The 25,476-nt window shown below is 45.9% G+C and overlaps 1 protein-coding gene across 1 annotated transcript; it reads right to left on the bottom strand.

Moving 5' to 3' along the window:
• Positions 1-3,167: 3,167 nt before the first annotated feature.
• Positions 3,168-25,185, bottom strand: Ckap2l (cytoskeleton associated protein 2 like). Its single transcript, XM_076833322.2, has 9 exons — positions 25,127-25,185; positions 23,239-23,305; positions 21,334-21,385; positions 18,129-19,345; positions 15,794-16,001; positions 9,310-9,465; positions 6,659-6,722; positions 5,138-5,324; positions 3,168-3,929 (listed from the first exon to the last, which is right to left on the bottom strand). The coding sequence occupies exons 1-9, from the start codon at positions 25,167-25,169 to the stop codon at positions 3,704-3,706; spliced, it is 2,220 nt and encodes a 739-aa protein (XP_076689437.2). The 5' UTR covers positions 25,170-25,185; the 3' UTR covers positions 3,168-3,703.
• Between the last annotated feature and the right edge of the window lie 291 nt (positions 25,186-25,476).

Raw genomic sequence — 25,476 nt, 5'->3', positions numbered from 1 at the left:
CCCATAGGGTGCTGCACGTTTTCTTGAATGAAGAGGTACCTAGTTCACCACTCGGGGTCTGCTTGGAGAACCGTGGGAAGGGATGGGGGAAGTTCAAGGAGCTCTGGCTTAGAATTCTCAGCTCCTGGAAACCTGTCTGGGACAAGAAAGGGCAGGAGAGTGGGACTGGCACTTCCATGTGGGGCCACTCATTTGATGGAGGTTTTCTTCATGAAATCTGATGTCACATTTATATCCTGTTTTTCTATTCCTTAGTTAAGATGTGTGTGGCTTCCCCATTTCTGGAAGGATTTTTAATAGGCCACCTGATACACAATTCCAAGCTTTATTTTAAGATGGTTGGGGACATGTGACCAAGTGTTGGCCCCTCCATCGCAGCAGAAATGATGTGTCAGGCTTCCAAGTTGTGGCCTTAGGAGAGGTGCACCTTCCCCCTCCTTTCTCCCCACTCCATGCCTGAGAGTGGAGCTGGTGGGAAGCCACTTCTGGCCATATGGACTGGTTGCATCCTAGGGAGGGCAGAGCCACAGGACATGTGACCCAGCCTGGCACTGCAGCCCTGACTGCATCACTCCTGCTGCTGCTGGGAGGTGCATTTCCACAGGGGGCCGGCTTCAGCAGCCGAACCAGTGTACAATTCCAGCCTCAAGTTCCCAGCAGTCTGGGAGTGACTCTGGGTCATGATCCCATAGTAGGAGGTGACCGGGCCACTGCATGACTCCTGCTTGGCCAAAGGGGAGTAGTGACGGTCTCTCAGATCTCCATGCCTCATTGCCCATTCTCACGTCCTTAACCAGGAGCTAAAAGCTCTGGATTTAGCAGCCTCAAGTTTGAAGTCATCACCCTGGCATTCACTGTCTGGCTAGTTTCCCTCTCTGTCACCAAGGTGTTGAGAGAATGTGGAGACATCCGTGGAGTGTGTAAGGTGTGTGTATGTGTGGTCTTTAGTCAGGAGTTTTCATTGTCACCTAATGAAAAATTAGACTAAATGGAATGGTCTTAAGAAAAAGGGGATTTATTGGCTTGTGTAATAGAAAAATGCAGGGTCCCCAGTTCCAAGAACAGTCAGTCAATTTATGTCATTGACAAGCTCGCTCTCTGGCTCGCAGCTGACCCTGTGTGGAAGCTAGTTATTTTCCGGCAGGTTTTGTTGCGTCATGTGGTCGTCATATGGCTAATCCCAACTCAAGGCTACCATCTACCAAGGATCCTTTCCACCGAACGCTAGGGACGTGAGGCCTCGCGGGTTCTCACTAGACCTGCTGACCTCCAGTCCATGCTCCTGGCTGGGGAGATGTGGGCTCTGGCTGTCCAGGCTCGGTCACGTGCCCTCCCTGACCACAGCCCCTTCCTCTGAAAATGACTGGTCTGTGTGGGAGGTGGTCCTGAGGGAGCCAGTGCTCTCACAGGAGAGCTTGGGGCGGGTACTCAGGATGCTAACAGGAGGGCTGCCGCACACCTCCTCGTGGCTTCGTGGTCACTCTGAATGGCAGTGCTGCCCATAACCATCCTGATCATCACCTTTTAGAATTCACTTTACACTTACCTCTTCTAAACTACCACCCTAGACAACACGAGACTGGCACTCAGCACAGGCACACATTCCCATGAGCCACTCCCCATGACCCTCCCCAATGAGCAGCCGAGAGCAAGGTGCGGTCCCCTGCAGCTGCTGAGGCACCAGCCATCTCCACATCCTTTGATAGAAGATGACCCCGTCTGGTCAGGCTGTTCAGTCTCCAACCTGTCACGCTGGGATCTGGACCCTATTAGATGGCAACAGTTCCACCTACACTGCCAGTGAGCACCAGGGAGGGGCAAGGGACATCTTGCGAGGAGCTGGCAGTGAAGAGGGAGCCGCTTTTCTGAAATGAGCTTTAATAGCAAGACTGTGCTTCTGAGGAGACGCGAAACCAGCAGGCAGCGGGTCCCTGGCAGCGAGGATAAACCTTCTAGGAGCCACACATGAAGAACGGCACCAGCAAGCAGGCTCCTGACTCCGAGAGCCCGGAGGCTTGGGGCATTCCACTCCTCTGGGCCCTGTGCAGGTCTGTGTGCCTGGACACCCGCTGAGCGTTCCTGGCCTCACAGGCACAGCCACATGTCATGAGGTCAGTCAGGCCAGGCCGTGGGGTTCCTGAACCTCAGTGGTGGTGACGATCCACCTCTCACTGAAAGCCAGTCTGATGGCATGGGGTTTCACGGCCCAGTTTACACACCTGACATCAGAGACAGGTCTGCTTCCCTCCAATGAAGAAACCCAGTCCTGCTGAGGCTGACGGTCAGCCCCTTGGTCAGGGCATGTTCTCCAGGGCAGCAAATGTCCATCTCCCGCCCCAGGCCAGCTGAGTGGGTGTTCCCCAGACCACCTCCAATCTTCCTCCCAAGCCTCCATCCGTTTTCTACAATAAATAAGATTAATAAATAAGCAAGAACAAACAATTTCATTTTTTTGTTAGAGATAATATCAAGAAAGCTAAAATTTAAAACGCACCGATAGGTTTTTCTATACATTATATTTACATAATGACTCTGATTCTACTTTCCCCAGGTCAGTTGCCCAGGGGAAGAAAAAGCGAATTGTACAGTCTCTCTGGAATTGTACACTGCCTCCTCCAGCCAGCTGTCCACAGCAGAGCGAAAGCTGAGTGCAGAAATAAGTGCCCCCCCCCCCCCATTTTCACTTGAAGCATCTGAAGAACAAATGCAGAATTAGGTTTGGGTATAAAAAGCTAGATGTCCACTCACCCAGGGCTGTGCTTTCTTTGAGGAGACCTGGCACAGAAAGGACAAGAACTGCCCTTGGCCGCAGGAACAGGTGGGTAAGTGGAGGCTCACCCACAGAGGCCTCTTAGGGTCTCTAAGCACAGGTACAGCGTCCTGTGTTAAATTCATCTGCAGCATCAGGGGACCCGGCTGTCCAGCCTGGCCAGCAAGCTTCAAAGCTCAGTTTCCACCTGCAAGAACTTGCCCTCCCTGCTAAGGTGGACGCCAAAGGGCAAGTCCACCACACTGTGGCACTGACCTTTGAGATAAAAGTAACTACAAGGGTTAAAGTAGACTGATAAAGTGCAAACTTTTTCCACACTTGTATGCTGCAGTCTGGCTGGGCACAAATCACGAGCCACTCAAGCAGGAACAAACTTTATTTCTGAACTCCCCCGAACGCCACCCATGTGGTCCTTCCAGCAACACCACACACCAACCGGAACTCCCTCCACTGGAACCTCACCAACCAACACGAACTCCCCGAACTCCGCGAGAATTCCAAAGTAGCGGGGCACCGAGTGGGACAGCAGGGGTCTATATACAATTGAATACACAGCCTGTTTCAATCCAGCATCATCTTAATGGCTTGCCTCTCAACCATTACTTCTGGCAAAATGCCAGGGGCCATTGTGACTCGGCTGTGGCTCTCAACACTTGTAGAGTAACCAGCATTCAACATTGTGAACCTTAAGTATGCTGCAAAATGGTGGCAAATAGAGTTAAAACTCACGTGCTTCAGAGCACCTAATACCCTAGACCTTCCTGGGGGATATGAAGTTGAGAGTAAGGCAGGTGCTACTCCCAGCTCCGAGAGGCCACGATCTGCACCATCATGATGTCTCACCATCATACATTTTTTTCAGGTCATTTGGACAAGGACATTTCTTATCTCATGGAGGTTCTGACACACCTTTTTTTAAAAAAAGTCAAGAAATTATGAGTCAAGCATCTCGAACCCTAACGTCACAGGCAAAGCCTCATTTTTACGGAATATAAAGCACTCTGTTTCTTCCACGTCCAACAGCTCGTCCAGAGAAGCCACCACCAGGTCATGGTCCTGCAGCATCTCTGGGTAGCGGGAGATGGCGCGCTCGATCCTGGCCGACCGTCGCACGGGAGTGATGAGCTTCATGTCCTGTACTTCGGGCATCCCATTTATTCTGCGAGAGCAAGAGATGTTGTCAAAACCTTCAAAAGAACCCCACTGCTCTCCTGTGCTTCCTGCTCCATAACAAAACAGATGCTTCCAGAGCAGCTCTCCTCCTACAGGGGCTCTTCCTGACTTCCAGGGCCTCCGCGGTGCCACCTGCTCTTGGGTGGAGTGAGCACTGGGCGTTAGGGGTCTAAGGGTGCAGTGTGGCCCAGCTGATGGGAGCCACTCTGCAGGGGCTGTTGTTTACCCCATGAACTTTCAAAAGAGTCACCAGGTTTCAAGGAAAGGGCTTAACACCAAACTCGGTTGTTCTGATATATTTTAAGATTCTTTCTAGCTTTGACAGTAAATTATTCAAAAAACAATTTTTAGAATGGTGGCCAAACTACAAACTGAAAGGGAAACAAACCGGCATCTTTCTCGTACTCCTATGAGTGCGCTCTAGTGAGTAGCACCCAAGGATAGGGCGCGGAGGTCCTTTCACAGCGACTGATCACATTATCTTAGGTTTTCACAGTGAGTTCTGAACCAGCAACAGGTGGCTTTCAGATCATCTGCCTGCTGCCATCTACCGTGAGTGGGCAGCGGTGGGGAGACTGTGTCCAGGAGAGTAGGTTAGGCCAGGTGGAGGCCCAGTGATGCTTTCCAGGGAACTAAGGCAAGCACTGTGGCCCTGGTCCTCTTGCTTGGGATTCTCTCAAGACTGTGAGGAGAGGAGTGATGCTGGGCTTTCTCTTTAGGAAGTGAACTCGACACCCCGACACAGACCCTTCACAGACTTGTTAAAACAGCAAACTGCTCTGGCGGGCTCCAGTGGGGCCACTCAATTGCCCTCCGGTTCTCAGTGGGCTATTCACCGCCTCTTACACAGCTCTAGAGTTGCTTCTGCCTGGACCCTGGGCCACCCACCTCCCCATAATTGCACCAGGCTGGTGGGAAGGTAGGAAAGACCCCCAAATGCCGGGCAGGGGAGAGAAGAGGTAGGCTTGTCCTGGGAAGGGGAGAGTCCATTCCTGTACCCTCCTGACCGGCAGTGCGCTCCCCTATGCAAGGTGCATCTCAGCACGGGTGGGGGCATGGTATGTGCAGAGAAAGACCAGACCCTCCACCAGTGGGTGCCTGGACCTTGGGTGAGCCAGAGGTATCCAGCCTGGTGGAGGTGAAGTGACCCAGGTGGTGGGGTCTGTGACCCTGGGCCTGTTCTGGAGGTCATACCTTGGGATGGGGGCGATCTGTAATTTGATGCCAGTGTGACCATGCTGCTCTGCCTGGGGTATTGGGGGTGCTGCTGTGGCCTGGTCCCTCTCTTCTGCAGGACAGGGCTGTCCAGGATCCATCTTGTTGACCAGCTGTTCCACTGAAGTGATATTAGTTTCAGCAACTAAAGCATCAGAGCTAACACCTGTGTATGAGGGTCAGGGAAGAAAGTGAGACTTGGCAACTGGACACTAACATATACCACGGTGCCCCCTGGTCCTCGTGGACTCCATGTGTTCAACAAGCTGTGATTGATCCGAAGAGGTCTTCTGACTAGTTTTTCCTGCTGAGCCCCACAGCCATACCCTGTGATACCTAGCCCCCAGACAGCTGTGGGTTTCTGCCACTTGAGGATGGGTCTTCGTGATCTTTTCAACCCTGACCACATACATCTCCAACCTCTTAGCCACTCCAGGAAAGCTCTCTCAGGACTGCTCCTGCTTTTCCACCCGACACCACCCCAGATCAATTTTCTCGATTCACTGGTGCTAGCTCTCTCAGCCCCTGACCTCTCCCCTACCCAGGACTGCCACAAGGATGTTACCTTAGACAGTGAGCAAGAACTGTCTTGTCTCAGTGGAATTCTCAGTCACCACGATCAACACAGAGAGGTCCCTCAGCCTGGGACAGCAGATGCTGAGCCTGGCTGAGCCTGGAGAGAAGTCGCAGGCAACAGGGGCACTGAGTCCTGCTCCCTCTTTCTACTACTTGGGAGGACGCTGCCTGGCGTCCCTCCTGGGCTCCTACTGAGTGTATTTACTCTATTTCCTAAAGTAGTAGGCTACTTCACTGTCATTCCACCTGATGGTCCCCAGTTCAATCCACTCTTGGGGCTGGGGATATGGCTCAGCTGGTAGAGAGCTTGCCTCACATGCATAAGGCCCTGGGTCCAATCCCTAGCACCATCAAAAAAAAAAAAAAAAAAAAAAAATCCACTCTTAAAATTTTTTTACCTTCTGAGATAATAAGAGAAAAATATGCTTTGTTTTCTAAATATACCTTGCTTTTTCTTTCCATTCATATAACAAGTATTATAAGCAATTATATTCGCTGTGTTTGGCACAATGGTTCGCACAGAAGGTCCTGTGAATGGACAGCTAAGTGAAGAGATGTTGAGATGGCCATTTTTGAAGAGATAACATGAATTTGGATGACTGAGCGGTGGTGGGTTCATTAGCACTGACCCTGTGACTGAAACCCAGGGCCTTCTCCTTTTTGCCCTCTGTCTCCCCCACCTGGGACCTCAGGAAGCAGGGCAGTTCATCTTGGTTCTCTGGTGTAAACCACCTTTGCTCAGTATGAGGCAAGCATCTGCTTGTGAAAACAGAAACCAACCAGCTGATGACAATGCTGAGAAGGGCAGTCCGTGCAGAGGCAGAGGGAGAGGTTTCAGGGGACCACAAAGCTCTATTCCTATGTGCTCCTGGATGGTTATTGTACAGCTAGAGGAAATGAATTTTAATGCAGAAGTAACAGTACCTTCTGTGGTTCTGGCTGATTCTTGTAAAATATTAAGAACAACTTCCCGCAACTCTTGTATTGGCTGGAAGGAAGAAGAAAATAAATGAATACTGTCAAACATAATCAGAAAAAATGAGCTAAGGAACTTTAGACAACATCAAATAAACTTTCTATAATCAAAATGTTTCCTTTAAAATCTTCTTGTCTAGTTATAGATAACACCTACAAAGTTTGTTTTAAAACTTCCTGAGAAAAATGAAGGAATGGAGAGAATGCTGGTTAAGTGCCGGCACACTTGACCTTCTCTCTGAACCAAGTGCTATTTTCCCCTGAACTTGCATCACACCACTGAAGACTCTGACCACAGACAGAGAAAATGCAGCGCACATTCCTAGTGCTGCCTTGGCTTGAGGCTCGTCTTCCTCATGAAGTCCCATGCCTCATTCCAGAGAACTGGAGCTAAGGGTGAGCCCACTCCTGCTCCTGTCACCCAAAGATAGTGTTTGCTAGCATTTTGGGCAACTTTCCCCAGCCTTTGTTTTCTTTTTTTTTAAATTTGGCAAAACAACATACTTAAAAAAAATAATAATAAAAACTCATTGAATGCAGGATTCGGATTAGGGTGGTACATTGGATGCACATTTACTTCTAATCTCTCTCTTTTTATTTTATTTTATTTTTTTAATTAATTTTTATTACTTCTAATCTCTTTTGAAACTGCTAAAATGATAACAAAGGGGTTAAAAAGAGCCAACTGATACAAGGAATAGGAAAGAGTCAGTGGTAACCAGGTTCTGGAAGCTGGAGAAGGAAGGAAGAGAAGGAGCCCCGACCACCTTAAGAGTCTGTCCTGGGCCAGCGGCTAGCTTCAGGAACACGATTCACACCACAGGCCTCTGAAAGGTCAGGAGTGGGGGTGGGGCAACCAGGAGGATCATGGAGCTTCCACTCAAGTCCACCCTGCACCCCTGAGTTCCAAGAAGTTAGTGTGACTGCACCACCACCTCATCCTGACAGCAAACTGGGGATCTAGCTTCCAAGTCCCTGGAGGACTTCACGCAAGGTTCAGGGTGCCTGACCACTGAACAAGGGACAAAGGGAGCTTTCAGGTTGAGAGTTGAGGGTCCTGGCTCTACTCTCCCCAAAAGTGGTACAAGGTTTCTACCTCCGGGGGAGGAGAACAAAGAGCCCTCTTTAGAGAATCTGATCTGTTTAAACAGAAAGACCTAAGGTACTGATACTGAGGTTCTCTGAACAATCAATGCAGTCATACCCTATGGTGAAGTATCCAGAACTCTGCCCTGCCTCGTGAAACCTGGCCCTTACATGTGCAAACAGCCCCACTGCAGCAGGGTCCGAATAGACCTTTGAGAACAAGAGAGAATAAAACTCACTCATAAGAGAGAAAGCAAAGCCCTGGAGAAGAGGTGGGTGGGGAGGAGGAAGGCAACATCAGGTTCCCTTCCTCCTCCCAATGCGGGCAGGACAAGCTCTGCCCAGTGCAAGCAGGACAAGGGGACGGTGAAGAGGATCCTGAGTGGATGCAGGTGAAGGCAGGAGTGAGAAGCAACGCATCCAGCCTGGAGGAGACAGAAGCTTGCTAAGAAAAGAGACCAACAGACTAACCAGTGTTTTCCAAGTATTTAGGAATTTAGAAAATTAGAAGTATGAAAACTAATTACATAATAAATACTTTGAAAACTAAGCAAAAGCAAAACTAATGCTAGGAAAACTAGAAGTCGTGCTTGAAAGTCAAAGCAACCAGGGTGCACACAGTCAGGTACTTCTTACATGTGCATCACAGTGTGATCGCTAAAGTGCCTGAGGCTTGCACACTGCTCTCGTGGAAGTGTGAAGGACGGCAAAGAGCCCTGGGTGTGTGTGGGTGTGTGTGGTCCCTGCAGTGTGTGAAGAGCACCCAGTTCCTTGTCCCACACAGCCGCAAGTACACAAGCCTAACCCTGAAAACCATGATTCTGAAGCTTCACAGGTAAAAACAGAAAGATAATCAGTTTGTCCTGGGAGGTAGGAACCGGGAAGGGACAGAGGCAGAAGTCTTGTACGAAACTTACTGAACTACTTGACTGTTTACCCTGTGAGCATATGAAACACCAAACCAGCATGGAAATAAGAACTACAGACTGGGCAGGAAATGGAAAATGACAGTGAGTGACAAGAGAAATGAGGTTATTAGAAGCAATCTTAAAAAAAAAAAAAAAAATAATAGTGTTTTTTTTTTTTTTCCCTAGGTTTTTTAGAATCAAAAGTTTTTTTTTTTTTTCATGAAATGGCTCTGAATTATTGCTATACACTGAAATGTGCTGATTTAAGTTTACTTTCAGGTTCTTTCTGGTCAAGTTCTTTGTAAGCCTTGTATATTGATGTTATAACTTTCTGTGCTACTAGTTTCCATAACTGCTCATTTCCACAGTTAGCATTAAATGAGACATGGTCACGTGATAAGTAAACTAATTCTATTGGTGACTCTGCATTCTCTGAAATACACACTTTATTTAATGCGTCCATCAAGGACACACTATACTGCATACCCTAATTATAACTTTGTGAGGTGAGTTAGAAGTTCAACACTACATTATACTGCTGTCATGTTGCAAACAGAAATCACAGGAGAAGGCTTAGCAGGTCACCCACCCAAGACAGACACTCACCGTGGCCCCGTTTCTAATGGCCTCTTCGTAGAGCCCGATGACATCAAAGGTGCCTTTACTTGCCAGTAGCTTTGCTTTGCAGATCCAGAATTTAGCAAACTTTTCAGCCTCGGGAATGCTGGACAATATGGTAGACACTTCATTAGAAAGGACACCCTGCAAAACAGAAAATGCTGAAGTGATTTTCACAGTTACTCTCACATCTCCTAATACCACAGAAGGTATGCAGATGTTGGCTTTATCTCTAATTTTCCTGAACTTTTTAACTGAGGTACAATTTATGTATGATACTTTGGATACACGTATAGTCATTGAGATCTATGTATTTTTAGGGCTGGGGCTGTGGCTCAGTGGCAGAGTGCTTGCCTAGCATGTGTGAGGCACTGGGTTTGATTCTCAGCACCACATATAAATAAGTAAAATAAAGGTCCATTGACAACTGAAAATACATTAAAAAAATAAACTGTATTTTCAGTGATTTTTGTCATTGATCATTAAATTTTAAGTTACATGAGACGAAGTGGACAGAAAACCTTTATCATAGCAGAAGAGAAGGAGTATGTTCTATATGTTTAGGCAGTGCAAAAACCAAACCAATCCTTCCTGCAATCAGCATTTCTTACATATTTGTAATCCTGCATAGTTCTAAGAATGAGCAGTGAACAGTGGCTGGAATTTCCGTATTTTTCTTGACAGCAGCATGAAGGACAGCACAGGGCAGGCTATATATGTGTGTGTGAGGGGAATTTGTGGGGTTAACTCCATACAATGGAACTTTGGGGTGGGCTTCTGGTGTGTGCCCAGAGCAGGGCAGTGACGGAGTCCGGGAGGTGGCGGGAGTGGCCATGCCCAGAAGCCCACGTACCAAGGATGCACTCAGCCCTGCAGTGTGGCTGCTCCCCCAGAGCTGCAGGAAACACAAAGGTGAGCACCCAGCCGAGAGCCACCCTGACTGAGTGCAGGGACAAGAGAGTCAACAAACAGGAACAAACACCAGCAAACAGCCGAGGCAGCAAAGGGCAATGAACTTTAGGGTACTGCAGTCGTGTCTTCAAGTGAGAAGAGAATGCTGCTTCCATTAAACTAGAGTGTGAAGAGTGGAACAGTGGGAAACTGCAGGGGAACAGAATCAGTGAGCAACGCACAGCTGCGAACCCTCCCAGCACTCGGTGCTGCAGGACAAACAGGCCGAGAGTGTGAAGTGAGACCTGGGAGCTCTGGGGGATACATCGAGGGCTCTGAGAGAACTCCTAGGAGGAAATGTAAGAGAAATAATCTGAACATGAACTCAAAGCAGTTGCAAAAGAAAAATTTCATGACCTGAACAAAGAAATGTTTGTTCAGACTGAAAGGCTCTCAGAGTCAAGCAGAAAGAAATAAAAAAGAAACATATTTAGGAAAGTGCCTCCCACATGCCAGGCGAGGGCTCCACCGCTTAGCCACCTCCCCGGCCTGCTTCAAACTGACAGAAGACGTTAATACATTGACAACTCTGGATGTAGGAAAGAAGACAGAGAAGCACTTTCAAATTTTCCAGGGAAAACAATGTGAAATTAGAAAAATTTCCCAGCCAAACTATGATTACAGCATGTGGGCAAAGTAGACATTTTTCACATGCATGAAGACTCAAGTTCACTGTTCAAAAGACCCAAAAAGTTATGAAGGGGTAAAGTTTAGAATTCTCATGGGACACCTGAAACAAATGAAACTGCAGGAAGAGTGGACTGTAAAACTCGCCACCCACGCTTAAATTCATGCCGGCCCTAACATGGGCTCAGAGGCGGTTCTTGCTGAAAGCACTGGCGCTGCATTTTGGCCTGCAGATGCAGGACCAGTAACTAACAGCAGGATAAAACCTGGCACTCTGCCTTCATCTTGAGCGGTCTTCTTCACCGACTTAACTCTGGGTCAGATTCCTGCTCAGCTCTGTGCAGGCATGCTAACCACCTGAGGAGCCTTCAGCTAAAGCTGGAATCCTCCCTTGAGACTGGAGGCACCAAGGTCACAGTACCTAAGCTACTTTCAACAGATGCCCAGGCCAGCTGTGTCAGGATCCTGGTCCAGACCCCAGCAGCAGCACCTAGACATCTTCAGCCATTGCTCTACACCTTCTGAGAACAGTGGAGACCTGTAAGTAGATTGAGCTAGGATGAGGCTGCTCCCTGCCCCAGCAGGAACAAGAGCCTCATGGGTACCAAATTACAACCCCGCTCCCAGCCCCAGGACCTCAGGTCTGGTAAATACCCTGCAAGCAAGTGGAGATTCCCTGAGCAGCAGCAACCTCCTTGACATCAGCAGGCCTCCGTGTGACCAAAACTGAGGTGATGATCAATAGACCAGTGTGATGAGACTGTTCAATTACACAGCCTCTTCTTCCCGCCCCAGTTCTCCCTCCAGGTAGACCTAAGGCTCTGTCAGGAAGACAGGGCTTGGGAACACTGCTCCCTTGTCTTGACTGAAGTCCCTTTCCTGCTTTTCATCATTACATTTTCCATTTGGTTTCTGGGGTGAGTAGCCAGACCTGATTTGTGGGGAGCCCAGTGTTGGGATTCTGGCCTGGGACTCGAGTAACAACATTATTTTGTGATTTCAATGTATTATTTTATGAAATAAAACCGTATTGAACACAGAAACGAGGGAAAGATAAACAAAAAGGATTCATATAAATTGAATTACAAAATAAAATGGCAGGCTAAATTTAAACATATTGGTAATCATAACAGGTATCTATGGGCTAAATATGCTTTCAAAAGCACAGTGTTTGATCTGGTTAAAAAATTTCAGCTGTATACATTCATGAGGCATTTCTAGAATAAATCAACTCAGAAAGATTTAAAAATAAAGGGGTGGAAAAAGACTTACTAGACAAATTCTAGCAGCAAAAAGCAGGTATGGCAAGATTGACATTAGACAGAAGAGAAATCAAAGCAAGCCATGAATCTTTTATGTACATACAATATACTCATGAAAAATAGAAAGTAAAAGTTGTCAGAAATACAAATTGACAATGACTAATCCTAATTATAGAGAAACTTCTGCACAATTCTTTCAGAAAGCAACAGATAAACAAATAGACTATATATCCTTTTAAAACCCCTCTAAAACATTTACTAAGAATGATGAGAATACAAAGAAAATTTTAGTAAATTCCATCAAGAATAATACACATGGGGGCCGGGTGCAGTGGTGCATGCCTGTAATCCCAGCAGCTCAGGAGGTGGAGGCAGGAGGATTGTGAATTAATATTTAAGTATAAATACTGCAGTATAAAGTAAGTAAAGTATTTCCCTGAGGTCTGTGAGCTGCTCTAGCAAATTAGTCCACTCAGAAGTGATAAGAACCCTGACTCCAGCTGGCTTCCGTTAGCCCAGGGTGGGCGGTGTTGCAGTGCTGAGATCTCCAACTGTGGGAGGTGTCGCTATCTGCAGGGAGAAGGCCTCAGAAGGGAACTGGAGCCAGCCAGCTGATGTCGGCTGCAGAGCTAGTACCTGAAAGCTGTGTGAGGACATATCCCAATGTCCGGTCCCCAAATTGCTCTGCTGACTGTTGAGTGAGAGAGCAGGGAAAGCACCTTGTCTGGTTTCCCCTGCACTCTCCACTTCCTTGTTCTCCTGGAGCCAGTGGGTGCCAGCTGCTTCCTGCAGTCACTCCACTGTCACCTCAGGCTCCTGTTGCTGCCAGCCCTGTGTGTAGCAGAGGACATCACTGTGGGCAGCACCCACATCCCCTCTGGCCCTGAGGGCTCTGGGCACCCAGGCTCACAGTGTTTTTTACTTACAACAGCCACTCTGTGCCTTTTTGTATGTGTCCCCCAGGACTACCATTACAGATGGCCACACAAGTACTAATAGTGCAGCTCTGCCCCATCAGGATGACCCTGGGTAGCCTCCGCTCCACCTCATCAGGATGACCCTGAGGCCTGGCTTTCCCTGTAGCCAGAGCTTCCTGTGAGATAGTGCCAAGGTTCCCCTCCTCAGGCTAGCCTGATTCCACACTGTGGCCCTCCCATTCCTGCTCCCTCAGCCCCCTTCCTGGGAAACCTCTTCCTGCTGAGCTACTTTCACATTGATCCTCCTTTAGGTTCTGCTCCTGGGAACGCACTGATAATATTATATCTCTGATTCCCACATCTTTTTATTGAGATATCTGGTGTGTTTTCTGCTTTGGAAACTTGACCCTGATTGATGGAGTATTAGTTAAATTTAGAGGCAAATACATAGCATTAAACATATTTGTAAGAAAATAATAAAGGCTGACTTAAATTATCTAGACTTTAAAAAGCTAGAAAAAGGACAATAAATACAATAGATGCAAACACTGGTGTATAAGAAAGAGTAATCAAAAAATTCAAAATACACACTTTGAAAAATCACAGAGGAGCTGAGGTTGTGGCTCAGAGGAAGAGTAGCTCACCTGGCATGCGTGAGGCACTGGGCTCAATCTTCAGCACCACATAAAAATAAAATAAATGTGTCCACCTACAACTAAAAAACAAATATTAAAAAAAAAAATCAAGAGAAATCTTTGGCAAGTCTGATTCAAAAAAGGCACAAAATTTACTACAGTTGGCTCAAGAAATACAAAACCTAAACAGACCAATAACCACAGAAAAAAGTAAAAAGACATTAAAAAAAAAAAAAGACTATCACCCAAAGCAGCACAGTCCAGATGATGCTGTGGCAAGTTCAAAGGAAATCTCAGGTACAAACTGTTTCTTCTTAAAATTTTTTTTTAGTTGTAGATGGACACAATACCTTTATTTTAATTATTTTTATGTGATGTTGAGAATTGAACGCAGTGCTTCACATGTGCTAGAAAGCACTCCGTCACTCCAGCCCTGTACAGACTATTTTCATAGAGAGAAAGGGAAAAGCCCAACTCATCTAACAAAGTCAGCATAATACTAAGACTAGGAAAAAGAAAGGTGACCGAAGAACAAAGACAAAAATATCAAATAAAGCAACTGCAACTTGCAGAAACCAGAGCTTCATTTCTCCGCCCATACCAAGCACACCCACACAGCTGCCCAGACAGGTGACTGGAGTGGGGTGGCTTAGGGAGCAGCTTGCCAGGTGTAAGAGTGACAGGGAGGCCTGGTCATTTGTCTGAGTATTGTTTGAAATGATTATAATAATGTACTCATTTTTTAAAAAATATAATGAAAGGAAAAGCAAAACAAAAAAAGAACTGAAGTTTAATTCCACAAAGAGCAATAGCTAATGCTGAACTGATGCTATGAGAACACTAACCTTAAGGTTTCCTTTTTTATTAATGCCCAACATTGCTATGGTCTGAGTTACAAATGCTGATATGAGTTAATCTATAAGAAATAGGTTATAGATTAGAAAATACAGACTAATGAAATAGTACAGGTAATAAAATATAAGTTAAATTACAGATAAGTATAAGCCAGTAGGACAATTGTTAAGTATAAGAAATAGGAATAACTGTAGTCGAGCATAAGCAGGTATAGCCATAATGACTCCATCTTTATGGTTCCTATGTGAAAATTGTTACATAAGTTTCTTCAAATGTAAAAATATTATTTTTCTGCACTTTGTACCCTGCAAATGTACTTGGACCCAGGATGTGCTGTCTGACTCTGTTCTGCTAACTGATTTTCTCAGCCCTTGCACCCTGCTTGTTTGCAATTTGCAGATTCCATAGGATGTGATTTTCTTCCTTAAATACTGGAACCACAGACAGCCTGGTGCACTTCTGTCAGAAGACCATTTGGGCATGGTAGAAACTCCCTGGTCAGCTAATAAAACTCTCTAATTTGTTTCAAATTTGATCTTAGAGTGTTTTCTGAGCCCTCTCCCTGTAACAATATTACCAACCAATGGACAGAGTCCCTTTGCTTTGGTAGGGACCTTTGTTTACAAGTCAGCCCCGTCATCATTCATGTACTTACCCTCGGTACCAGGGATGGAATCTGGGGCCTCTGCCACTGAGCCACAGCCCCAGTCCCTGTCATTTTTCATTAACATCTTCCCTTCAGGGAACCTCCTAGGCTCATACCCTTTGCCTACCACCTACTTTACCCTTCTCTGTAGAACCCAAGACACATGCAGATGCCATTTCTAGCTACCAAGGGTGTTTAGGACATTTCAGTCACAACTGGCCCCTTTGATTCAGCTGCATGTCCAAATATTAAATGTTTACTGTTGGACCTTGATACCTGGAGAAGGCAGAGTTGAAACTCCTTTGGATCCTTCTGGGGCCATGCTGCTTGGGTTATAGGTTAGTATCCTAACTTTCCTGTGCCTCAGTGTCATTTGCAAAGTGGGCATCATAATAGTCTTTATGGTGATCCTATGAGATAAGATAAGGAAAGTGCTTTACAAGTGCCAGGCACACAAGAGCCACCATTTAAGTGCTCTTCATTGTTGTTACTGCCACTAGGATTACTATTCAGTATTAAAGAGAATAGCTCGGTTTCTTTTGGGTGAGGGGGTCTCTGCTGTGTCTGGAGCTCACTCACCTGCTCGATGAGCTGCAGGCATTGGGTCAGAGTGCTGTTGATTTTCCTGGACAGCTCTAACTGGGCTTTCTTTTCTTCCTCTTCTTTTTCAATGTTCTTCCAGAATGAAATATTCATTTCTTCTATTACTTTTCTTTTTGTTTTAAGTTCCATAGGAGGCCGCTTATAGATTTTCCCCTTAGATTTCTGCCATTCTTCCAGTTGTTTCCTGTTACGCAATTGAAGGGGACAGAGATGATTTCATTTAAACAAAATGTCATCTAGTTTCTAGAGTATATGATCAGGTTTTTGCCTTCGACTACAAAGTCAGAAGAATGGAGTCAGGGACGGGACAGTTTACACCCAGCACTGGCAGCACCTGGCTGCTCCCAGTCAGCAGAAGGCAGATGACAGGATGATGAGGATTTAGTCTTCAATGCTAAGATTCTTCTCATTGTTGCTCTCTAAGGTTTCCATTTACCTACACACCAACTCAGATGCGTGCTTTCCTGAGACACCCTCCAGCTGAGAGCCTGACTCTGCACTCCATTTCTCCCCACTAAGCTGTCACTCAACCCAGACCAAACCAACAATTGTACCTCAACAGGGTCTTGGTGCTCAAAGTGCCCCACTTCCCTCAGGTCCTCAGCCCCCTCCTGACCACGGAGTTCCCTTTCTTTTTATGAACTAGATATGTGATTTCAGAACTCTTTATATGCAGCTGTTCTCTGATGTCACTGAATCCTAACCCTCGCTCTCCTCCACTGTTCACATTCTACCCTCCTGCTTCTAAGCAGGTGATATGGTACTTTGGGGGATGTGCCAACATATGAAGACTCTAGTGTTTAGATGGAGGGTCTCTAGCTTCTTTAAATTATGACCATGTATTTGTGATTTGCAAATGTACCTTTCAGCCCAGGTCTCTCTCTGCAGCCCTTTTGTAAAACCCACTGCGTAGCTGATCCTTATGCCTTCTCACTGACCATGGACTCGGCGATAGAGGCTGAATCCCTAGAAGCAAAGTCGGGTGCTCTCCGCTCTCCTGGGGCCTAGTCCGCTGCAGGCCCTTGGGGAGACAGTGAGTGACTCACCCACTTTCCACAGTCTCTGGTCCTTTTGTGATTAAGTATTCAACATGCCACATGCAATCTTATGACTGCGTCCCTGTTTTCTGATCTGCACTAGCAGCTTGAGGGCAGGGACCCTGACTTGCACCTTGGTTGGCTCAGAATCTTTGCACTCATCTTTCTGCTCAGAAAGCTTGCCCGTCACCAGCCTTAGGTCTCAGCTCAGATGTCACCACTGAAAGTACCTCCCCTGACACTTCTATCTAAAGTGTGTTATTTTCTGTCTCTGCAGGAAGGCAAAGAGTCTTCTGGTCTCCCAAGACCAAATCCTGCCCTCACCCTCCTGCTACCAGTGAGAGCCTCTTCTAACTTTACACACTCCTTTCATTCTTGCCAGGAATCTACTCGCTTTCCGCTCCAATATACATAATTGCCTCTCTTGGGAGGTTCAGCCACATCCTAAGACTGTCTGGTCTTAGGCAACAAAGGCACAAAATCCTCTGGCTCAGCTTCTAGCATCCGTGTATATCAGTGCCAAGCCCCAGCAACTCGAGATCCTGCCTTTCCCCTGAACTCCACTTGACAGCTGCTCCTCTGGGCTTGAGCTCCCTCTCCAAACCTGATCTGCTCAGACCGTGGACGCTGCCGTTTCTGCCTCCCTGATAACCATACTGACTCAACCAGGGTCTCTTTAACAAAGAGCTACCATCTTCCCTCTGCCTGTGTGGACTTGCCACCCTAGCTCCCACTAGCCCGGCTGCCTGAAACTGCTCGGTCCCTGCAGGTGCTTCTGTGTGAAGAGTCTACATCTTCAACTGTTTCTTACCCATTCTCTGTGTTTCAACTATTTTAAGAACATTTTAAAGCATGTATAAAATTATAGAGAATGATCAATAACATGTATGTATCACTAGTTCTTTCAAGACTTGATATTTGTTATAGTTGCTCCAAATCATCTTAGGATGTAGCTACAAATTACTTAGAAGTTATTATTTATGGCCTATTTCCTGACCAAATATTCTTTTTTTTTTTTTTTGGTACTGGGGATTGAACCCAAGGGCGTTTAACCACTGAGCCACATCCCCAGCCCTTTTTTATATTTTATTTACAGACAGAGTCTCACTGAGTTTCTAAGGCTGGCTTTGAACTTGGGATCTTCCCGCCTCAGCCTCCTGAGCTGCTGAAATCATAGACATGCCCCACCATGCCCAGCTGACCAAGTATTCTTGATGGTCAATTGTCTAATTTTCTCACTTAAGCTGCAAAATTTTAAAAGTAAAACAACATACCTTCGGTCCTCTGCTGTCACCCTCTTTTGGGTGTTTGGGTTAGTTTGGGTCCCCCTTAGGACTTCTCTCCCACGAATGGCTGTGAGTCCAGCTTGAGTTCTGGGAGCCGTCTTATTCAGAAAATGGCTCTGGGGAAAAGCCTTCTTCAACTTGGAGTCCACAGTCCGTGCTTTCTGTTCAAAGTTTTTGTACTTATTGTCATTGGTTCCATTTGCTCTTATGTTGGGAGTGCTTGGAACAACTGAATTAAGCCTGCCAGTTATTAGCTGGGGCTTCTGGCTTACAGCTCTTGTTTTGTGCAGTCCACAAGGTGCCTGAAGTCTAGAACAAGGTTGTGTGGACTTCCAGTCTTGCTTGGTGCTTGCAGGTCTGTGTTGAAGTTCTCCCTGGTGTAAGCCGGGGTATGCCCTGGGTTTGGTATGTCTTGCTTCCTGTTCAGTAACAGAGTATGACTGTATGTATTTAGCCCTTTCAGCCTTTACACTCTTTATGTCCTTGACCACTGGCTTCTTTGATGCTTGAGTCTGACAAATGGTCTGCACAAAGTGAGAAGAAACTGTCCTCAAGAGTTTTTCTCCTGGTCTTGCAAGATTTGCTCCCCTAGAGAGCTGCTGTGACTTCAGTGGTACAGTATTGATGTGTTTTTTTCTAACAAACTGCTTATTAACCCTGTCTTTCAGAACCGCATGATTCCCCAAACTTCTTCCCAGGGCTTGCTGAGGAGCCAAACTGCTCTTGGTTTGATCATGAGAGTTGGTCTTTGGCTTACTCATGGAATACAGTTCGGGGTCTGGCTTCTTCTCAGGTACCAATAAGGTGTGTGGCAAGTTCTCTTTGTTCGTCTCTTTTAAAAAGCCACCCTCAGGTTCATTTTCAACATGGATGCCATCCACACGGTCTGCACATGGAGCATTTCCTTGACCCACTCCCTGCTGCTCTTGTGTGTCAGGTGACCTGGTAGGTTTTCTCGACAGCTCTCCTGCAGCGGATGGCCCAGCTTTATGCTGCTGGTGATTCTTGCTGGAAAGTTCCCAGTTTGGGTTAGAAGCAGGACATTTTGAGGTCAGTCTTTTTCCCTGAAGATTTGATGGCTCAAGCTTTGGCTTCTGGGACTCTCTGATGTTGGCTGATCTAGACTGAAGTTTAGTGCTAATGGGTCTCGTGGCTTTGCCAGGCAGAACGGCATGCTGGGTAACATGCCTCTGGGGTCCAGCAGTCTAAAAGCACAAAGAAACAGACATGTAAAAAATTCATACTAGCTCAATGTTTTAAAAACAATGAAAAAATAGCTGTTTAAAACACGTGCTAGAAAAAATTAGTTGTTTTATTTAGAATTTAATTTAAGAAAGTTGAATCCTGGGAAAGGCGCACCTCATTAATAGATTTTATAACTTGAGCTCCTATCAGAAGTGTATCAGAATTCTTTTAGCTTGAATTTTTGTGAATACACAAAAACTGCTGTTTCAACAATGACCTTTCCTAAAGCAAACAGTGCTTGCTGAATGCTTGTTACATTTCAATGCCCTGTCTTCCCAAAGACCTTGGAAAGACATCCTGAAGACCTGTTACATACAGGGCCTCTCAACAGATTCCTCCTTGCACTTTGTATAGCTTAGTTAAACCCCCTGCTTTCATTAATGGCACAGTTTCAGGTAAAACCCTCTATCTTGCCGGAGACCAGTGACGAGAAGCCAGACAGGTGGCAGATGACAGGCTGGGACGCCTGAGCTGTATTTGAACAGCTCTCAACAAGCATCCAGTATCCTGGAAGGAGTCAGTCAGCCAGGACTTTAAGGTCAGACCCCCTGTTACTAATAAGCAGATGTTTTAGTCATGAGATTTAATTTTGGATGAGAAAGAAAGAACCGGGTTAAAGAAAACTGAAAGGTAGGGAGGGGAGTTTGGAATTAAGAAAGTAAATAAAAGGGGCTGGGGATATAGCTCAGTTGGTAGAGTGCTTGCCTCACATGTACTCATGTACCCTGGTTTCAATCCCCAACACCACCACCACCATCACAATAAACTCTGAAGAAGGTAAAAAAAGGCAGAAGCCAGTGAAAGAAATTGCTCAAAAAGGAAAGACCCTGGCACACTTAAGCACGGACATCTCCAGGAGAAGATCTGCAAGTGTTAGGGCGACCTATGGCTCTCTCGTTTTTGACTTTCAATACTGTGAGGAATTGCTATGTAACTGGGGGAGTGTGTGAAGGAGGTCTGTAACCAGATGACTTGTCATTAAGGGAAAAGAGCTACCTGCCCTGAAACGGTACTGGCATGTGGTGTTGCTGTGAGTGGGATGAGGGAGGCGGAGGGATGGGGTGTACCCACACGTTATGCCTTGGGCCCCAGCATTGAAACCTGCCTCAGATTTCTATATCACCACTTAAGAAAAAAGTGGGGATGTGGGTATGAAAGCTTCCACACTATGTTATTCACCACTTAAACCATACAATTTGGTGTGTTTTAGCATATTTACAGAGTTGTACAGTGATCACTACTGCCAAACAACAGAACATTTTCATTGCCCCAGAAAGAAACTGGGAGCTTGTCCGTAGCCCCGCCCCACTGCCCGTTCTCCACTGCCCTCAGCACCAGGTTTGCTCTCTATGCCGTGCCTTCTGAACACACGGCATGTGGTGCCTGGCTCCTTTCACTTACCAGAATGTTCCCAAAAACTGACATGTTACAGCATGTGCCAGTGCCGTCACTTTTTATAACTTCATAAAATTGAGCACAAAGCACAGAGGTTCCCACATAGCACCCTCACAGAGGCACTTCATCACACTTTCATAGCCAAGTGACACTGCAAGTACGGCTGTGTGTATTTCAGTTATCCCTTCATTAACTGATGGATATTTGGGTCATTTCTACTTTAGAGGTGCTATGAATAATGTTGCCACAAATATTTGTGTACCAGTTTTTTTTTCAAAAAGTGTTTTTCTTATTAAATCAAACTACTCATATTTATGAATAATATATTTGAAAACCATGTTTTTTTATTGGTATCATCTATCATTTTTATTATTGGTGACTTTCAAAGTGGATTTTTAAAAAAAATTGTAGATGGACACATTACTTTAATATTTATTTTTATGTTGTGCTAAGGATCAAACCCAGGGCCTCACACATTCTAGGCAAGGGCTTTACCACTGAGCCACCACCCCAGCACCTGGATATTTCTTTTAAAAGACTAACTTCTACTTACAGGTTTAGAAGGTGGAGGTTTCAGGCAATTATTCTTGGCTTTCAGATAAGGCCTATGAAAGGTAAAACACAATTAATTCTGAGTACAGGAGGATCAGCAAACCTTGAAAGCACAGTGATTAAAATTATGATTAGAATTTTAAATTATTATAACTTCTGTGTGTGGTAAAGTAATTCAAAAATTATAATAAAAAAAAATTATAGGGCTGGGGATGTGGCTCAAGCGGTAGCGCGCTCGCCTGGCATGCGTGCGGCCCGGGTTCGATCCTCAGCACCACATACAAAGATGTTGTGTCCGCTGAAAACTGAAAAATAAATATTGAAATTCTCAAAAAAAAAAAAAATTATAATAAGTTGTCTTACTGTCCCTTTCTTTCCTCTGTTCTCCTCCTGGAAGACCCCAATTGCTCTTACCCATTTTCTGTGACCCTTTCAGAGATATTCTATGCTTAAATGTAGCATTCTAATAGTATTAATGAAATATATGTGTTCTCTTCATTTTTGTGCAGTCTTATTAATTCAAACATGGTTCCTTGAATAATGCAACATGGCGGAAGCTGAAGATAAGAGAATTGCTTCCGTAACAAACTTCCTTGTTATACATATCTCCAAGTAGTGAATTTCCAGGGGGAAAATAATTTATAGTTGACTCTTCATATCTCTGGGTTCTACATCTGTGGTTTTAACCAACCTTGGGCCAAAAATATTTGGGGAAAAAAAAAAAAAAAAACAACCCACTAAAAACACTGCATCTGTAGTGAACATGTACAGACTTTCCCCCCTTGTTAGCATTCCTTAAACAGTATACTCTAACTATTTACAGAGCATTTATTTTGTATTAGGTATCACAAGTAATCTGGAGATGATATAAAATACACCGAAGGATAAACATAGGTTACATGGAATACTACGTCATTTTATAAAGGAACTTGAGTATCCACAGATTTGGTACCTGTGGGGGAATCCTGGAACCAATTTCAGGTGGATACTGAGGCATGAATATAATTTTAAAAGTAGGGGCATAACATGAAATCTAGCTAGTAAAATAAAAATGAAAAAAAAAGAGATCAGGGCAAAGTTCAGAAAGATTCAGTCTACATGAACCAAAAGAATTTCTAAACTAACAGAGGCTTCTATTATCTGTAACATAAGCCCTGGCAGGCAGAGACCTCTGTATCATTAAGTACCATGTCTCTCACAGTGAGAGTGACTGACACACAATAAGTATATATTTTGGAGTAGATGATTTTGGTTCACTTAATAAAGAAAATAGAGTTGTAAAAACCCATAAAACATAGGGTGAAAGTAAAGTTTGTAAAATCTAATTTTCAGACAAAAACTGAGTGGGAAAAAAATACATCTATGCCAAATAAGAGGGATAAATAACACCATGGAAATGGTAAGGTGCTGACAAAAGGTATTAGGGAAGCAGTTATGTTCTTTCCACCCCAAAAGGAAGCGCTAAGAGAATGGTCAAAGAGCACCCTCAGGTGGGAGGATGCCAGCAGGCCACTATTGGGGACATATAACCGGCTCCCCCGCTGTAGCAAGAATGCCAGAACCAGGACAGCGCACCTCCTCGACCAAGGATTGCCATCTCGAGGATCAGTTTTCCCAGGACTAAGAAGGGACAAGAAATGCTTCCGGCATGGTGTGCAATGCTGTGACCCTTTCCCCCTTCCTTTGGGGGCTGTTACAATAACAATGCTTAAGTCTTTGCCAGCATACTAGAAACTTCCCAGGGGTTTTGGTAATGTCTGGCCTGAGAAGTTCTTTTTCAGTTATCATTGGATACTAATGTGGGCTGAATAAGGTACAAGCAAATGGCTATGTTTTGAAAAAGCTTTAAATTACTATTCGAACTGAGAGCAACAAAACTGGCATAATTGTGGGTAGACAAACTCACTTGGTGTTTTGATCCTTCAGTTTTCCCTTGGCTGCTAAATACTCCTGGAGCTTTCTTTGCCGCTCTTCTGCAAAACAGGTGAGCAACAACAGATCTTTAGTTTGAGTTTTTCACCAGTTCATTTATATTCTAAAAGATGACACTTTTTTTTTTTTTGTTTGCAACATGTTACAAAATCCCCAGTCCTACAGGTTTGCCTTCAAGCTATAAGAACATCCACAATATTATTAAAATGCCAGGCCTATACTAAGCTCTTTACTTCTTTTAATCCACACAACAATCCTGTGAGATATTTTGCAGTTGGAAATCCAGAAAGTAAATGACAGGCTTAGTTATCCAGTTAGTCTGTAGCAAAGCCAGGATTTGAAAATATGTTTATTAGAGCCCAGAGCGCTTGATCACATCCACTGTTCTCAGTTACAACACACTATGCTTTACATGAAGAAATTCTATTATTGGCCCACATGAGCTGGTGAGCTAGCCTTGGTCTTATTTTTTTCCTAATAGAGACAATGATTTTTATCAACAACCCCCTTACATGGTTTCCTGTGGGACTACAGAAGAAACAGGCAAGGTTGGGGAGCTTATGGAAAACATCTACGGAGTAAGTTTCTAAGCAGGGGATGGTGAGGGGATGAAAAGTCCATATAGATTGAACATCTCTAATCTGAAACTCTGAAATCCAAAATGTAGAAAATTCCATACCTGACCTCACATGACTGCTTTTAGTTAAAACTATTACATAAAAGCACCTTGTACTATGTGTATCAAGTGTAAGGAAATGTAAATGAATTTCATGGTTAGATTTGGATCACACATTTAAGATAATCTCATTATACATGTAAAGTGTTCCAAAATGTGAGAAACATCTGAACACTTCTGGTCCCACGCATTTCAGATAAGGGAGACTCAACCTGTATTTCTGCCCTCAAGAAGTTCCAATCTAGTAATAGAGATAAAATAAAAAACAATAATTAAAATATAAGGGAAAATTTTTAATTATGAAAAGTTCCAAGAAAGTGGAAGGCCCGGACCTCACCAGAGGTGGGGAATAGAGAGAAAATAGATGGTTGGAAAAGACAAAAATTACTGCTTTAAAAAAAAGGGGGCGGGAGCACAGGGGTACAAAACTATTCTTAACCTCATCTAAACTGATTTGCCCTGCTCTTGCTGTCCAACTTGGATGCGGACTCATCAGACAGCTGTGAGAAAACACAGCACTGAGGTCCACGCCAGGCAGTGTAGAGGGCAGGAGCTACAGAAAGTGACATTTCGGGGTGGGAGAGCCAGAGATCTGGGCACAGAGAAGCCCAACATGCGGGTTGTGGTGTAAAGCACCTAGGGCAGTGACCAGAACCTGGCAGTCATCAACAGGGATGGCTGGGAAAACCACCAGGACCCTGCAGGCAAACGCTGGGTGGGGGTGGGGGTGGGCAGGAAAGGCTCCAGGCACGAGGAAGAGGTCAGGGACCGCGGGATCCCTGGCCCTCAGGGCAGATTTAGTGCAGAGCCCTTCCCTGGGCCCTAGTCCCGGAGGCAGGTGGGACCCGCCCCTTGGCCACGATCAGGTCCTGGCGGAGCGCAGAGGACCGCGCCCGGCTGCGTCTGGGGCCCAGACGGCAGGACCCAGCGCGCCGCTTCCCACCCGTGCTGAGCCCGCGCGTGGGCCTCGGTCGCTTTATCCCGAACGTGGTGGCAGTGACACCATTTTGAGGGCTGCTGCGGGCTTGCAGGTGAGATGTCGCCTGGCTCGTCGCCCTGGGTTCCGGCCCGGACTCCCCGTCTCGCGGAGACTGAGGCTGGCCGGCGAGGGGCTCACTCGCTGTCCCCTTTCCTCCCTGCCGTGTCCTAACGCTCGCAGGAACCGGGGGTTCGCAGTCCTACTCACCCGCTGCGGCGGCGGCGGCAGCGGAAAGCCCCGGTCTCACCATAACTTCTCGGTGACAGTTTTCCTTCAAAAGCCGCGCCCGGAGCCAGGGCCGCTGCGCTCGGAGCCAGGGCCGCCGCTCCGCCTTCCGCGCGCTCCCATTGGCTTCCGCGGGTTTAAAACTCACCAATCGGAAGAAGGGGAGGGCGGGACGCTAGGAAGCAGACTCTTTGCGATTGGCCCTGGATCTAGTTCCCCGGGGTCCTGTGATTGGAGGAACGTGCGTCGCGAGTCTGAGGCACGCTCGAGGCGGGGATTTGAGGTGTGCCGGGGCGCTCGGGCTTGGGCTAGCCCCGGGCCCTTGTAGGTCG

Source organism: Callospermophilus lateralis, chromosome 14 (genome assembly GCF_048772815.1).
Source record: "Callospermophilus lateralis isolate mCalLat2 chromosome 14, mCalLat2.hap1, whole genome shotgun sequence".
In the NCBI taxonomy this organism is placed as follows: Eukaryota; Metazoa; Chordata; class Mammalia; order Rodentia; family Sciuridae; genus Callospermophilus; species Callospermophilus lateralis.
This window is presented reverse-complemented; position numbering and strand designations above follow the sequence as displayed.

What these genes read in the sequence shown, in the direction of transcription:
- Ckap2l (XM_076833322.2), bottom strand. Translation starts at nt 25,169, where the DNA reads ATGGTGAGACCGGGGCTTTCCGCTGCCGCCGCCGCCGCAGCGG. An exon ending in TGCCGCCGCCGCCGCAGCGG is followed by an intron (nt 23,306 to 25,126) that starts GTGAGTAGGACT and finishes CCTGTTTTGCAG; the next exon opens with AAGAGCGGCAAAGAAAGCTC. An exon ending in GTGACAGCAGAGGACCGAAG is followed by an intron (nt 16,002 to 18,128) that starts GTATGTTGTTTT and finishes ATTGCGTAACAG; the next exon opens with GAAACAACTGGAAGAATGGC.